This window comes from Mauremys reevesii, linkage group 4 (assembly GCF_016161935.1).
Source record: "Mauremys reevesii isolate NIE-2019 linkage group 4, ASM1616193v1, whole genome shotgun sequence".
Taxonomy (NCBI): domain Eukaryota; kingdom Metazoa; phylum Chordata; order Testudines; family Geoemydidae; genus Mauremys; species Mauremys reevesii.
In genome coordinates this window covers 41,591,246-41,605,461 of record NC_052626.1, presented here as the reverse complement: position 1 = coordinate 41,605,461, position 14,216 = coordinate 41,591,246, and the positions used below count along the sequence as shown (strand labels likewise).

The 14,216-nt window shown below is 45.4% G+C and overlaps 1 protein-coding gene across 7 annotated transcripts in view; it reads left to right on the top strand.

Annotated features, from left to right (window-relative positions):
• Positions 1 to 270: 270 nt before the first annotated feature.
• Positions 271 to 14,216, top strand: part of GPATCH2L (G-patch domain containing 2 like) — a 34,830-nt gene continuing 20,884 nt past the window's right edge. For all 7 annotated transcript variants that reach the window (XR_005597697.1, XM_039535260.1, XM_039535257.1 and 4 more), the window contains exons 1-6: positions 271 to 345; positions 1,733 to 2,400; positions 7,857 to 7,921; positions 10,624 to 10,800; positions 11,391 to 11,470; positions 13,797 to 13,864. Coding sequence is in view for 6 of the 7 variants with exons in the window: in XM_039535260.1 (XP_039391194.1) it covers positions 1,742 to 2,400; positions 7,857 to 7,921; positions 10,624 to 10,800; positions 11,391 to 11,470; positions 13,797 to 13,864 (1,049 nt within the window). In the remaining variant the exon portion in view is untranslated. The remainder of the gene's footprint in view (positions 346 to 1,732; positions 2,401 to 7,856; positions 7,922 to 10,623; positions 10,801 to 11,390; positions 11,471 to 13,796; positions 13,865 to 14,216) is intronic.

The following is a 14,216-nucleotide window of genomic DNA, read 5'->3' as shown; positions in this document are numbered from 1 at the left end:
TGTCTAGGCAGCACAGTAGTGGGGCCAGCCCCCTGCCTGGCAAGCTGTTGCCGCTGCAAAGAAAGTGTCCGAAGGGAGGAGAGAACAGAGCGCAGGCATCGTCCTGCCCCCCTGGCCTGAGCTGCGGAACCCTCAGGAGGCTGCACAGCTCGCGGCCCCCGTCTCCGCACCATGTGCCTCCTACAGCCGCTCATCATTCGTACACTCCCCGCCGCGCGGGGCGGAAGTGTGCACGATGAGGGGGCGTGGCGCTGTGCGGGGCGGAAGTGACCCCCGCGACCGGAAGTCCCGTTCCGAGAGGAGGCCGAGGACAGCGGAGAGGCCGAGGCGGGCGCTGGGTGGCGGGTGAGTGAGTGAGTGAGACCCGCTTTGGCCCGGCCCGGCCGAGTTGGTTAGTGCGAAGGTCTGACATAGGCCGGGGGATGATGCCAGGGCCTGGGGTGGTGCCAGACAGCGACGGGGGGCAGCTGGGGCCCGTGGGGGGGGGTAGGGCCGGGGTATGGGGCCCGGGCAGGGAGGGCGCCGAGGGTGGTTCCGGCCGAAGGGTGACAGCCGGCGGTGGGGAGATGAGCTGGGAGAGTAGCTGAGGACATAGAACACGAGTCCTAGCATCGGTCTGTGCTGGGGTTGGGTGATGGAGGATTTTACCTGCTTGTCCTGTGTGTTTCCCTGAAGCCTCTCAATCCCCAGGTCCTGGCCCCATCAGGGCTCTGGCGGAGGGCAAGGCACAATGTCCTCTATTTCCTGAGGCAGCTCTACCCCGGTGTACACAAATCCATTGTAAATATTCCCATAAAGTGTTTTCAGTTTTCTGTGTTGTGGCTTCAGTTTGTTTCTCTGATTAGAAAGTGTCAGCATCTTAGTAGGAGTGGATTATTGTGTAATAACAGGATCTTGTTTTTGTAGTATCTTACTCCAAAGTGCATTAGATTAAAGACACACTGTATATCGAGTGAGCAGTCATTTGTGGGGTGGGAAACCACAGCTGTTTGATAGTGCACAGCAACACTACACAACAGTTTTGGATGAGAGATGAAGAACAATCCCATAAAGAACTGCAATGGCTGAGGAGATGTAACAAACTAGACTATAATTACACAGACTGAAATTTGATCAGTACTCCAGGAGTTAATGCCTGATTTCCCCCACCTAAAAAAAAAAAGGAGTGGGGGGGAAGCATCATGGAATCTTCGTGACTGCATTAGAATGAGACTTAAGCTTTATTCCTCTTTGGAAAGACTGACCCTCATGCAGCATAGAGTCTTTAATGCCCATTGTGCCATTGGTCTGACCCAAGTGTGCCACCTATTAAGTCACTAAGTCCCTACGTGACTGGTAGAGGTCTCCAATCCATGTACTGAGCAGGCCCAATCCTGTTTTTTGCTTATAAGAGCTGATGGTATGGCATCACATGGTGTTCTGAATGCAGGCCATTTCACTTTTAGGCTGGATACTGTCATATAGTGCTTCAAGGAAGAAAATGCAATCTCATGTCCGTGTCAGGCAGACACTCCTGGCTGGGAAGGGGAAGTGGTAGCCCTAATTTTAAAGGGAAGACTGAGCTGTAGCACAACAAGAACAGTTTGCCTGCATTAGTCCTATTGGGCAGGTCCAAGGTGAGTGTCTAACCAAGTTGCTGGGGTGAAGAAGGCTCTAGTTTATGCTGATCTAGTGATGTGCTGTTACAGTGACATTAGTGGCTGGTGCTAATTGTTTGTTTTCATGTTAGTAGACATTTCCCATGGATGAGCTGGTGCATGACTTGGCCTCGGCCTTGGAGCAGACCTCAGAACAAAACAAGCTGGATGAGCTGTGGGAAGAGATGGCCCTGAGCCCACGGCAGCAGCGACGGCAGCTTCGCAAGAGGAGGGGTCGTAAGCGGCGCTCAGACTTCACACACCAGACAGAGCATGCCTGCTGCTACAGTGAGGCTTCAGAATCAAGCCTGGATGAAGCCATGAAGGACTGTCGTGAGGTGTTGACTGCCAACTTCAGTGACTCAGATGACATGGCTGTGGCCAAACGCCACCCTGCTCTGAGTGCCACCCTAAAGAGCAAGCAGCATTCTTGGCATGAGTCGGACTCCTTCACAGAAAATGGACCCTGCCGACCCCTCAGGCGCCGCCGGAAGGTGAAACGTGTGACCTCAGAGGTAGCTGCTAGCCTCCAGCAGAAACTCAAGGTGTCGGAGTGGAACTATGAGAGGGGCTATAGGTTCAAGTCAGCCAAGAAGCAGCGTCTGTCACGTTGGAAGGAGAATGCCCCTTGGACTTCATCCAGCCATGGCCTGTGTGAGACAGCAGAGAACAGGCCCTTCCTTAGTAAAGGTGGGAGGAAGGAGAGGATGGAGTGTGAAGCGGATGAACAAAAACAGGGTTCTGATGAAAACATGTCTGAATGGTGAGCTCTCCAGGCCTTTCCTTCCCCTACCACAATCAGATTATCAAATTCCTTTACAGCTGCTTGCAAAGACTGTGCCCTGCTCTAGGCAGTTCCCTCTTTAAAAAAAAAAGGCTACTTTTCCCTTAAAGATACAAGAAGAAAAAATCCCCAAACCTTTCACAAGGTGCAAACCCTTGCCTGCAGTCCTTGCAAGCAATCCTGTGGTGCTAAATCAATGTGCATGTTGTCCTCGTGACCCAGTAGGGACGTGTATGTTGTACTCGTAACAAACCGGTGCACTTGTAGCTCCAATGGGAAGTCTGTTGTCTCTGTCTTCACAGTGACAACCAGCATGCTAGTAGCTCTAGTCTTTGCAGGTAAAACCAGGTTGACAAGTCTGTGAGTGAGGGATGAGACTGATTTCAGTTTCATGTTTCCAAGGGTTTATGAGAAACAACAAAGGAAAACAGAACAAATTTCCTGTAGTGACCAGTGACTATATGTACCTTGATCAAAACATTGTTCTGTTTACAAGTTAGTGCATGTTAGTTGTCTAGTGTAGTTGTAACAAAGGCATAGATCAAGGCGAGGCCTTTCCTACTGAAGAGAGGATGCTTTTTTTTGACATCTAAAGATGGGAAAAGATATTTTTATCTAGTAGTACCGGAGAGGAAATATTGAGTAGCACCTTGAGAATGTACATCCATGACAATGGGCAGATAGATTCCCTCACTTGATGGAGCAGTAATAGATATTGCTAGCCTCCTCGAGGTACTTTCTACACCAATCAGTATCTCTTCCATCATGTTCAGTTGAACTTAAACCAGCTGGCTTTCATCCAGCCTTTTCTGTGCCAGCCATTGAGAAAGCAAACACACAGCTTTGTTTTGGTCCATCACCTGAGGAATGCGCTGGGTGATTGTTTTGTTTTCCCTCAGTTGGTTTCTTTCCCTTAGACTAATTAGGGTATGTCTACACTACAAAATTATGTTGACCCACGTTACCATGACATACAGCCACTGCATTAATTAAATTGCTTTTGCATGTCCATACTATGCTCCTTGTGTCAACAGTGCGCATCTTCACCAGGAGTGCTTGTACCGATTTAACTGTCATTGTGGGGCAGCTTCTGAAAATTAGCAACAGTCGATGTAAGCAACACAGTATCTACACTGATGCTGCGTCGACCTAAATAAAGCAATGTAAGCACTACACCTCTCACAGAGGTGGAGTTATTAAGGGTATGTCTACACTGGAAACTTCTGGGAACACTCCCGCAGGAGTGCTTTGAGGTGCGTGTGTGGTCGTGTCCGAGTGCTGGGAGAGAGCTCTCCCAGCACTCCTGGTAATTCACCTCCACGAGGGGATTAGCTCTGAGCATGGCTCCCAGCACTGGGAGCCTGTCTACAGTAGTGCTTTAAAGTGCTCAGACTTGCTGCACTCAAGGGGGTGACTTTTCACACCCCTGAGCCAGCAAGTAACGACTCTATAAATTGTAAATGTAGACAAGCCCTAAGTTGGAGTAGTTGGTGAGTTACATCGGTGGGAGCTACATTTTAGTGTAGATGCTTACAGAGTTAGGTCGATGTAAGCTGCCTTGCATTGACCTAACTCTGTAATGCAGACCAGGGCTTATTGTGCATATGTTTGCATCAAATGACACTTGCCATCTGCTGCCAAATCCTTCAGATTCTCTTTGAAAATCCGGAGGTCAAATGGTTTGACCATCTCACCTCCACATGTATGGTCTGGGATGTGGCTTGTTGAGGGGAGTGGAGTTAGAGGGAGAATACATGTGCATTACTTCTCCCTGTAGAATGCTCCTGGCAGCAGTGCGGGATCATGCCTTTGCCTCTCCTGCACTAAATACAGTGCTTCCCTACTAGAAACAGCAGAGTGAAACTTGGTATGTGTACATCACTTGCACTCCGCTGTAGATGCTCCGTCTGATACCACTGAAGTGCTTTGTACAGCTGCAGCAAGGGCATATCCTGAGGAACGTGTGAAAACTGGACAGGGAGAAGAGAAAATGGTCATGAGTGTAGCCATAAACAGGCAAGAGGAAAGGTGATTGACAAAGCAAGTGGGGCCAGGAAGCAGCATGAGTGTTCTAGTGGCTGTGGTACATCAGTTTGGGATTGAATTGGGTTTCTCACTTCTCCTGTCAACAGATTGCGAGTACTGCAAAAGTAGCACACTTAGCCACTAGGGGAACAAATGTCTTGTATCATTCAGCAGTGACGTTTCCCACACCCTCCTTCTTCCTGGATTAGCAGGAGCTAGCCTCTCTGTGGAGATAGAACACTCAGCACTTGCATCACTTTCCTTTGCTTATGCTCTGATCCAAAGTGCACTGAATTCAATGGAAAGACTCCCGTTGACTTAATAAGCTTTGGATCAGGACCTTAATGAGGAAGCAGCTTTGATGGATTACCGGTGGGGCTATATTCAGTTTTATACTGGAGAAAGCTTTGTTACCATATCATGTCTTCAGAGTGGGATGTGGGGGGATGAAGAATTTTAGAATATCCTCCCACACACACAGATAATGGAATAGGCAACATCCCACATAAAAGTGGGGGAGATGGAGACTGAAATGAAGGGGGAAAGAAAATATACGTAGGAACATGGTGAGGGAGCAAATGACTGATCTAAGAGTGGTATGAGAGGGGAATCAAAACCTGATGTCCAAAAGGAAGGGGAAACCAAGAGTGAGAGAAACAAATGGATTAATTTTAGGAGATATTTGAGATTTTTGGCTACCAATACAATGGTGATGACTAGTAAACGTCTTAGGTAAAACCTCTCCACCAAGTTCCCCTTTTAATGTTTTGGAGCTCTTCCACACAATGGGGAACTGACAAACTATAAATGGAGGCCCTGAATGTCTATCTCATTTGTCTTAGATGTATGCTGTCTGAATTGTCTGCTTAATGTGATTACATAGGGCAGATCAAACCAGAATAGTCCAAGGGCTGGCTGAGAACATCCTTGAGTAACATATGTGCTACCTCAAGTTCATGGATAACACATTGTCTGTCTAATCTTTCACATAGAGCAAAATCTAACTAGACTTCTTTTGTATCGCTCAGTTTCAAATTGGATGTTGTACTAAGTTTACCAGCCAGTGATAAGGTGAGCCCTTATTTTATCTTGATGTATTCTGGGCTCATAGAATGACTAGTTACTCCCCAGTTTGTAGTTTAGTTCCTTTTAAATAGTAGCAGGTTTGGTGACAGCCTCTAGTGGCAGTTGTGAGCCTGGCTCAGCTGATGTATTAGAGGCTGATCTCTCAGGAAGGAAAAAATCCCCTTCTCCTGGAAGGCAAGTGACAGAGACAGAGTGCTCAGCCTCCCCCTCCTTCTCCAGCCCGGCCTGACCTTCTGCAGCCCCTTGGTGCTTCTTGTTTTCTTATTTTTATAGAAAATCAATATCCCTCCTGACACAAACAATAGCTCAGGAGCAGGAATAAACGTCGGAAAGCTGAAATCTCTGTCCATCACCTCTCACTTTAACTCCCCCAAACTATTTAATTATAAGCGTGCTTTGCTCCAGGTGTTTGCGACAGTGAAATTGCTAAATGAGGACCATTTTAACCAAAGATTGGGCGATCAATAACACTCTATAGCAGTAGCTTGTCGGATCAATAGCATTCATTATTTCATGGTTAAGGTAAGTAGCCTCCTTTGCAAGTGGAGGTCATTAATCAGTGCTTACTGGACCTGAGGAAAGGCTTGTGTACAGGATACTCAGTTTTCCAGGCCTGAAATATAAAGGGGGTATAGGTAAGGATATCTTTCCATGAATCTTTGTGCTGATACTGCAGGTAGAATGCTGGGTGTAGTATGCATCTATAAGTCACTGCAGGGTTTTTCAGTACTTTTAGGCACCTGCTATGCTGTTAATTTGATTAGGAACTTGGTTTAATAATCCTTTTCCTTTTTTATGTTTCCTGGTCCTATGCTTTAAGTACTGTCCCTTTCTTATTCAGCATGTTAGGGGATGGATGGCACAAACTTCATAAGAGGCTGGCTTAGAACTTGGTGTTAAGTTGCATGCTAGAATGTGGGAGGGACTTGCAACCTCTTCCATCTGTATATTTAAAACTACCAATGGAAAAATGGACTCTAATGCATTGATGAAGGTTCAGACTTCCGGGTATCCAGTGTAATGGATTGTCTTAGCTAGTTTACAGAACATGTTTTTAAAAAAGCAATAATATGCTTCACAGCATGTGGTTTTAGTGAGTACTTACAGTTAATTGTGGATGGGGTGACACTCACTGTCCCTTTGCCTTGTGTCCCATAAAGTTTCCTGAGGATATTTGTGGCTGGTATAACCACACACCATGCTGTGTGATGTTGCTTTTCCAGGGTATATGAGGATTTTATATAACCACACTGTTGAGATTGTTTCAGATGCTAAGTTACAGCTAACATTCACTTCTCCCGTAAGGCCCTGTAACCCATATGCGGGGTGGAAGGGATGTTGCTTTTGCTGAGAGATCTCAGAACAATGGAGGTATTGGATAATATGTCCTAGAAAAGAAAATCCTAGCATCAAACCATCAAATACCTAGGACTGACAGCACAATGTTCAAGCTTTTCAAAACTTTTTACAGACAGTTAGCAGTTTTCTACTCAGATTATTTTCCAAATAAATTCCTTGGTAAACTGTCTTCTGGAGCAGCTGCAGTGGGCAAGTTTAAAACTCAGTGTAACTCATGGTTACCTACAGCAGCAGGCTATGTAGTACTAGTTTATTTGGATGAATGATGTGTGATGTAATTAGGTCAACCTAGTCCCTACTGTAGATGCAGGTAGGGTGAGGGAAGAATTCTTCCATTAACCTAGGTAGTGCCTCTTGAGGAGGTGAACTTACAACAACCAAAAAACCCCTTATGTTGCTGTAGTGTCTATGCTACAGTGGCACAGCTGTGCTGCTGTAGTGCTTGAAGTGTAGACCCTTACAGTCTCTTATCCAGCCAAAGAGAGGAGAAGGCATTGAAGAGAAAACATTTATGTTCCATTTATGTTGGAAAATGGGAGTCTAAAAAGAAAAAGTTGTGGTACAATTGTCAGTGGCCATCGGGTGACCCACGAAGGGAGCATTTAGCTTAATTTCTGTTGCCTGGTTGTTACCAGAGAAGGGGATATCTGCAGAGAGTGTCATAAATATGATTGTTAGCCTTGGTGTCCTGGCCTAATCCTATTATTGATAATTATGTTCTGATAACCTAAAATTTCCTTTTTTTAACGAGATACAGGATTCTTCCTAAACTGCATAATGTTATAGTGAGCTGTTAGACAGCTGTCATGTTCCATGCCAGAGGCAGTCATGTGTCAGTGGTGAATTGATTCCCATTTTGTATGGTATATAAAGCACTTTCAGGTCCTTTTGGGATGAAGGGCACTGACAAAATGTAAAAGATTACTGCATACCCTTTAGCGGTTAACTGTGTTTGTTCTTTGCAGTGAAACCAGCAGTGTATGCAGCAGCAGTGACACTGGCCTCTTCACCAATGACGAAGGCCGTCAAGGTAACTACTGTCTCATGATTTCCCTCTGGTGCAATTTGGGAATTTCTCTTTTACTATGCTTGTAAATGCTTGCAAATGCAAATTCAAGGCAGTGCAGGACTAGAGATTGGAGGGGCTCAGGATGTGTGGAGGAGGGATAGTGGCTGGGGAAAGAGCTAGGAGTCAGAGGAATTGGCTCAGATCACAAAGGTGTTCCATGTGATTTCAGTAAAAATCATGCTTTTCTTATGGAAATGCTGTGATATTTATCAAATGTATAAAATCCAAATACTGGAAAGTGTGATATAAGGCAATATGTATATATGGGTTCTTGGGGATGACTGCTCAGACTTTGCAGCTTAGTTACAGTGAGGTCATCAGAACTCCATGATGTCTCTATCAATAGAGGTCAATTGTTTGTATATTATATTGCAAAAGTGCCCACAATCTGCTTGTCATACTCCGTCCATACAGAAACATACTGGTCCAGAGAGCTCATAATCTAAGATGACAAGCAACATACTAAGCCTGGTTGAGGTACGACAACCAAATTATATGTATTGGGCAGGAGAGAAGCAGTTCTCAGAAGTTTGTGGACTCTCACACTTCAACTGGTGTTGGTGTAAATTTGTAACATACACATTCTTTGTCCAAGATTATTATTAGGTACTGGAGTTAAATAGATGTCAACCAAAGAAACATACACAAATGTTTAAACAGTGACTAAAAATCCCTTCCTCTCTCTGTTGCCTCAAGTTCCAACCTCTTAAATCTTGTGATGTCATAATTTCATTAATTCTCCAGTCTTTGGCTGTTTTTACATTGGGAAAATGCTTTATGTTAGAAAATATGTTAATTAGTATGTTTTGGCTAATATGTCAAATGTGGCATAGTACCTACTGTAGACAGGGACAGTTGCGTTAAAAATTACTTTTTTTTTTCAACATGACTGTCTCTGTCTACACTAGTTGCCACTTTATGGTTGAGATCATTTTAGCTAAAACATGTTAACACATTTTCTGACATGATGCATTTTCCCACCATAGACAAAGCCTTAAATGTTTAGGTGCTGTTTACACTCTAATGTGAAAAACAAGCAAGGAAAAAATACCCTTTTTGGACAAACTCCTTCCAAAGCTTCTTTATCAATCATAAAGAAGCAAAAGAGAGGGCACAAGCCCAATTGTTTTCCTTTGCAAGTCACCTTTAAACTTAATGTTCTGGCCCAATCCCAACTTAGTTAATTACATTCTGCTTCACTAAATTTCCCATGTAGTTTCAACTGGATACAGGTTTCTTCCCTTTTTGTCCTTTAACTATTATGTTATTGGAACAGTTGGTATTTTCCATCCCAGCAGCAGATGCATTTCATTGGTGGAGGAGTGGTCCCTATGTATAGTTTGAACATAAGTTTATAAAATGCTTTGGGATCTTTCAGGGTGAAAGGCACTGTAGAAGCAGTGGATGCTGATCTTTATTGTCTGTCTAATGTAGCAAGTGACTTTGAAGGAAATTGCTTGACATATGAGTTACTGAGCTTATGCTCTAGTGTCCAGAGTAGCTGACATGTTTATACACATTATCTGTTTTCCAGTGTTTAGGGGAACAGTCCCTATTTAATTTTTTAACACTTCTGAAGCCTCAGTCTAGAGTATATGTATCAAATATATATAAGAGTAAATGTCTAAATGAATTATCCTGATTCCAGGCACTTGCCTGTTGTTGTGGGTAGTTTCGGGGACTGCTGATGTGGTCGGGGCTGCTTGCTTCATTTGTCTAATGATTGGTTTTCAGAGTGGATGTAGAACTGGATTATTGTCTCAGGGTGAGGTCTGATGCCAGTGCTGCATGCAGCTGCCTGCTTTTTCTCAGCCTACTCACCTGTTACTTTCCCAAGGAGAATTCTAACCAGGCAGCTTTAACAGAATATTGCCTAGTGTAGTTCAGTTACCAGGACACAGCTGTGTTAATTGCACTGGCTCTGCTTTTTGGAGACTTTTGAGGTGGTTAGTTGTTGCTATCCCAGGCATGAGTGGGTTGTGGTCTTGACAGGTCCTGAGGAGTTTTCATAGAGCCAGATGTATGGCACAATTAATACTCATTGACCCTTTCTGTGCTCTAAGCCACCAGCCATTCCTAATGGAGTGATGTGCTTTTCCTTGAAGCTGCTCTTTCTCTGAGTGTGGCTCATTCTTCCTGATGTACAGGTTGGTAGCATGTGCAGCATTTGCTCCTCTTCCCTCCCGACCCCCAATTTTGAGGGCTTCTTTGTAGTAGCCATAATGCTTTTGCCAGGCCACTACACTTCCACCTCCCCTGCAATAATTACATTGGAGAAAGAGCTGTACCTGTACTCAGACACCACACAGCACTGAAATAATGTCAGAGAGATACTGCCACAATAGAGCAATAAAGCTGCCTCAGCCTCCTAAACACGTCAGTAAAGAGGACCCACCCAGCAAAGAGGCCTTCATGCTGGGTGATGCTACGTTCTATGGGAAATGCTGCTTATGCCACTGTAGACTGAGCACAAGAATAGTTGGAGCACTTGTTGAAACCCCATAACTATAGTACTATCAATGAAACTTAACATAAAACTGCTATTAAATGTAGGAGTAACTCCCAAAGAGTCTTTACGTGACTTCGGTAGTTTTTTATGTATATGTAACATTTTGATGGTCACTCAGAGGGGATGTTGGATTAACTCTGTGCTGCTTCTCTAGGGGATGATGAGCAGAGTGATTGGTTCTATGAGGGAGAATGTGTCCCAGGATTCACCGTCCCCAACCTACTGCCCAAGTGGGGAGCTGATCACCGGTCTGAGGTGGAGCGAATGGACTCTGGCCTGGAAAAACTCTCTGACTCTACGTTCCTATTGCCCTCCCGGCCTGCTCAAAGGGGTGAGCTCCACAGGGAATGGGATGGGTTCAGAAGTGTGTTTGTGAACCTTTAAATGGCAGAGAGAGCAGATTTCATTCACAGAGATGCTCCACATAAGTTGATATTAAAGTTGACCTGTTTATAGATTTTTAAAATATGCTTGCTTTGGATTATTTTGTTGTGCTCTATCTTTAGACTTGTGTGATGTGGACACTCTGCATGTACCTCTACAGTAAATGGAATTTTGATATTGTGTTTGCTGTTATCTATAAAGCAAACAGAAGTCTAGATTAAAGATGTCTGCACCAGCCAAAAGAGAACACTATGAAATGGTGTCATCCTTCATTTCAGCTGCCTAAGTTCTTCAGTCTCCCTTTTATAATGTATAGATTTTTATCTGTAGCTCTTGGGTAAGTCTTCTTATGGAGAAACGGAGGCACCAAGGTTCTGACTTGTCCAAGATCACACAGAGCAGAGTATAAAACCCAGTTCTCATAACTCTGAATTCCATACTCTTCTAGGCACTGGAGCACAAGGCCTCTCAACACTGTATTGCCAGGAGCAGCCTTCTGCCTTCAGTGCTCAGCCTTTTCCTTTTCTTGGTTTTCAGGGTTTCATGCTCGTCTGAACCGCCTTCCAGGAGCTGCTGCCCGCTGTCTCAGAAAGGGACGTAGGAGACTCATTGGCAAGGTATTGCCTCTTCCAAGAGGGTAATTCTGTGTCTGCTCTGCTGATCAGTTCGGAGCTGCTGTTCTAAGGCAGCAGGTGGATTATTTTGTGCAGAAGGACCCTGTGTGGTGGTCTGTCATGTGGTGGTCTGTCACATACTACTTGCTTTGAAAAATAACTATTTGGTTTTCAGCCGGCTGTTAAGACTCTATAGACAAGCCGCCAAAGAAGGTGGGAAGATGGAGGGTGAATACAGAGGGAGCTATATGGCAGGAAGCTTGGCCGAGCATAGGGGGAAGTGACAGCATTGATGTATCTTAAATAAGTAAATTAATGGAGATATCCTAGCTCCTAGAACTGGAAGGGGCCTTGAAAGGTCATCGAGTCCTGCCCCCTGCCTTCACTAGCAGGGCCAAGTACTGATTTTGCCCCAGATCCCTAAGTGGCCCCCTCAAGGACTGAACTCACAATCCTGGGTTTAGCAGGCCAATGCTCAAACCACTGAGCTATCCCTCCCCCCATCTGGGAGAGCTGTGCAGATTCAGACCCAGGGAGGCAAAGACTGGGAGCTTAAACTTGATGTTGAAGGTGAAGAGAAGCCAGAGTTTTGAATAGAGAAGCAACACGGTCTGATTGGCACCAGAGAATGATGATTTTAGCTGCATCATTTTGGATGGCTGAAAGGACAGGAGGTCAGGGAGAAGGTTCCACTAATGAATGCAAGAAATGACCAGAACCCTTGGCCAGGATTACAGCAGTTGGCATAGAGAGAAAAGAACATATCGTATATCTGTTACAAAAGGAGAGACAGGATTTACCACAAGCCTGCATGTGGTGGGAAAGAGGAAAGCCATGTCAATGTTGGGATGATGGGGCGGGTGGCGGAGAGCGGAGCTATCAGCCATGATGGAGTAAGGAGGCTTTTGGGGATAAAGGAAGGTGAGGGATTGGGTGTTTATTGGTGGGACTTACTCTGCGTTCTTGGAGACTCTGGTTTATAGTCACTGGTGAAGGTCCAGTTTCCCTGCCAGCCTCCTGCCTAAGGATTGGGGGGAAAGGATAAGACCTTTCAGCTGCAGAGAGGAAACTTTGTGAGGACAGTGCCTCCAATGATTCAGAGTTTGTGGGGGGTGTGTCAGGGGTGCAGTTCCTCTCCCTTCTCTATTAGTCACATTCAAGAGCTCCTGTTCTTCCCTTCTTCAGCCCATTCACCTTTAGTTGAGCCAGTATTTAAAATAAGAGTCCTCAGCTGATGTGAAATCTGCTTTCTTCAGGCCAACTGCAAGGGCCTGTGCCTGTTGGAGGCTCCTCTAACGATCCCAAATGAGAAGGATAATATTTACTTGTTTAATTCATCTTCATCACCTTAAAGGGATCTTTGTCATTTCCAGCGGAGGTCACTGCTCCCCTTCCCCCCGCCCCCTCTAAATTGTAATCATAAATAATGAGTTTCATTCAGCGCTCCCCGCCAGCGAGCTGCTAATTACCCAAAGTACGGCTTGTAGTTTACACAGTAATAAACCGTAAATTTAAACATTACGGCACTTTAAGTTAATAATTTTCCTGCTGTAACAAATAGCTCATCTTTGTTCACCTCTGCTACCGCCGCTGCCTCCCCTAAACCTCATGTTCATTTGTGCCCAGGCAGTTTGGCATAAGCTCTGGAGAGTCTGGCCTGTGAAGCCTTCTCCCCTCATATCTGGAGCCTGACATACACTTCTTTCCCCACCCCTCCCCCTACAGTGACTTTTTTATGGCCAATTGCTATGTGAAGATGAACAGCCTGATATTTAGAACCTCCTGTGTGAATGTGTACAGGCAACAAACATGTGCTTTGATGAGAACCAAGCTCCCAAAGCAGTTCCTCCCTCCTGGAATGTGCTTTTACTCAACTGCTGCAGGGGTTTTTACTGAATCGGCTGCTTTTGGACAGTCCAAGCTCCCACGCGGAGCCCTTCAGTTCCCTTCTCTGTGCTGGTGAAATTCCCCTTCCCATTCCCTTCCCCGCCCTCCCCCCCCCCACGGTTTTTTGTGTGTGTGCAGTGCATGTTGTAAAGGAGGGAGAAGGAGGAACGTTCAGTTTCATGAGAAAGAAGAGCTGATGGTTCCACTTAGTAGGAACTGTAGGAACTCCTTGCTGTCCGAGCTTAGTCTCCTGCCCACCTCACCCAGCAGCCTGGAGTAACTGCTTATAGGAGCCTTGTGTCCCTGAGGGGATTCACAGTCCTCACTGTCAGGGTCAGAGAGGTTACTCGGGGAAAACAGGACCTTGTGGTATCTGTGCTGTCTGCTTCTTGGAGGAGGGGGAATGTCTCAGATGAAGCTTTTGCCTATTTTTATGTTTCAGGAGACCAGCTTGAGCACTCTGGGCAGTGAGAGGATGGGTCACATCGTTAGTGACCCACGTCAAAAAGAGTAAGGACCTATATGCTACTGATTATGGTCTAGCACTTTGAGTAGGTGAAGGGGAGGGTGAACAGTGCAATACGTTGAGACTACACCTTTCCATCTGCTCACTGGGACTGGACGGAGTGAGAACAAAATAACCTGTGAGATGGGAGATAGTTGGGTCCAAAACTGACTTGTTCCTCCCTTCTGTCCTATTTGCATTTGCTCATATCCCCCCATTATGGGTCTGCCCCAATGTATGGCTATGGCATGCTATCCCTTTAATTACATCGAACCTTCCTCCTTCTCCCTCCTTTACCACATGCACTTCTCAAATCCATCGGTTCCCAACACAGCCTTAGAGGACCCTCTGTCCTTG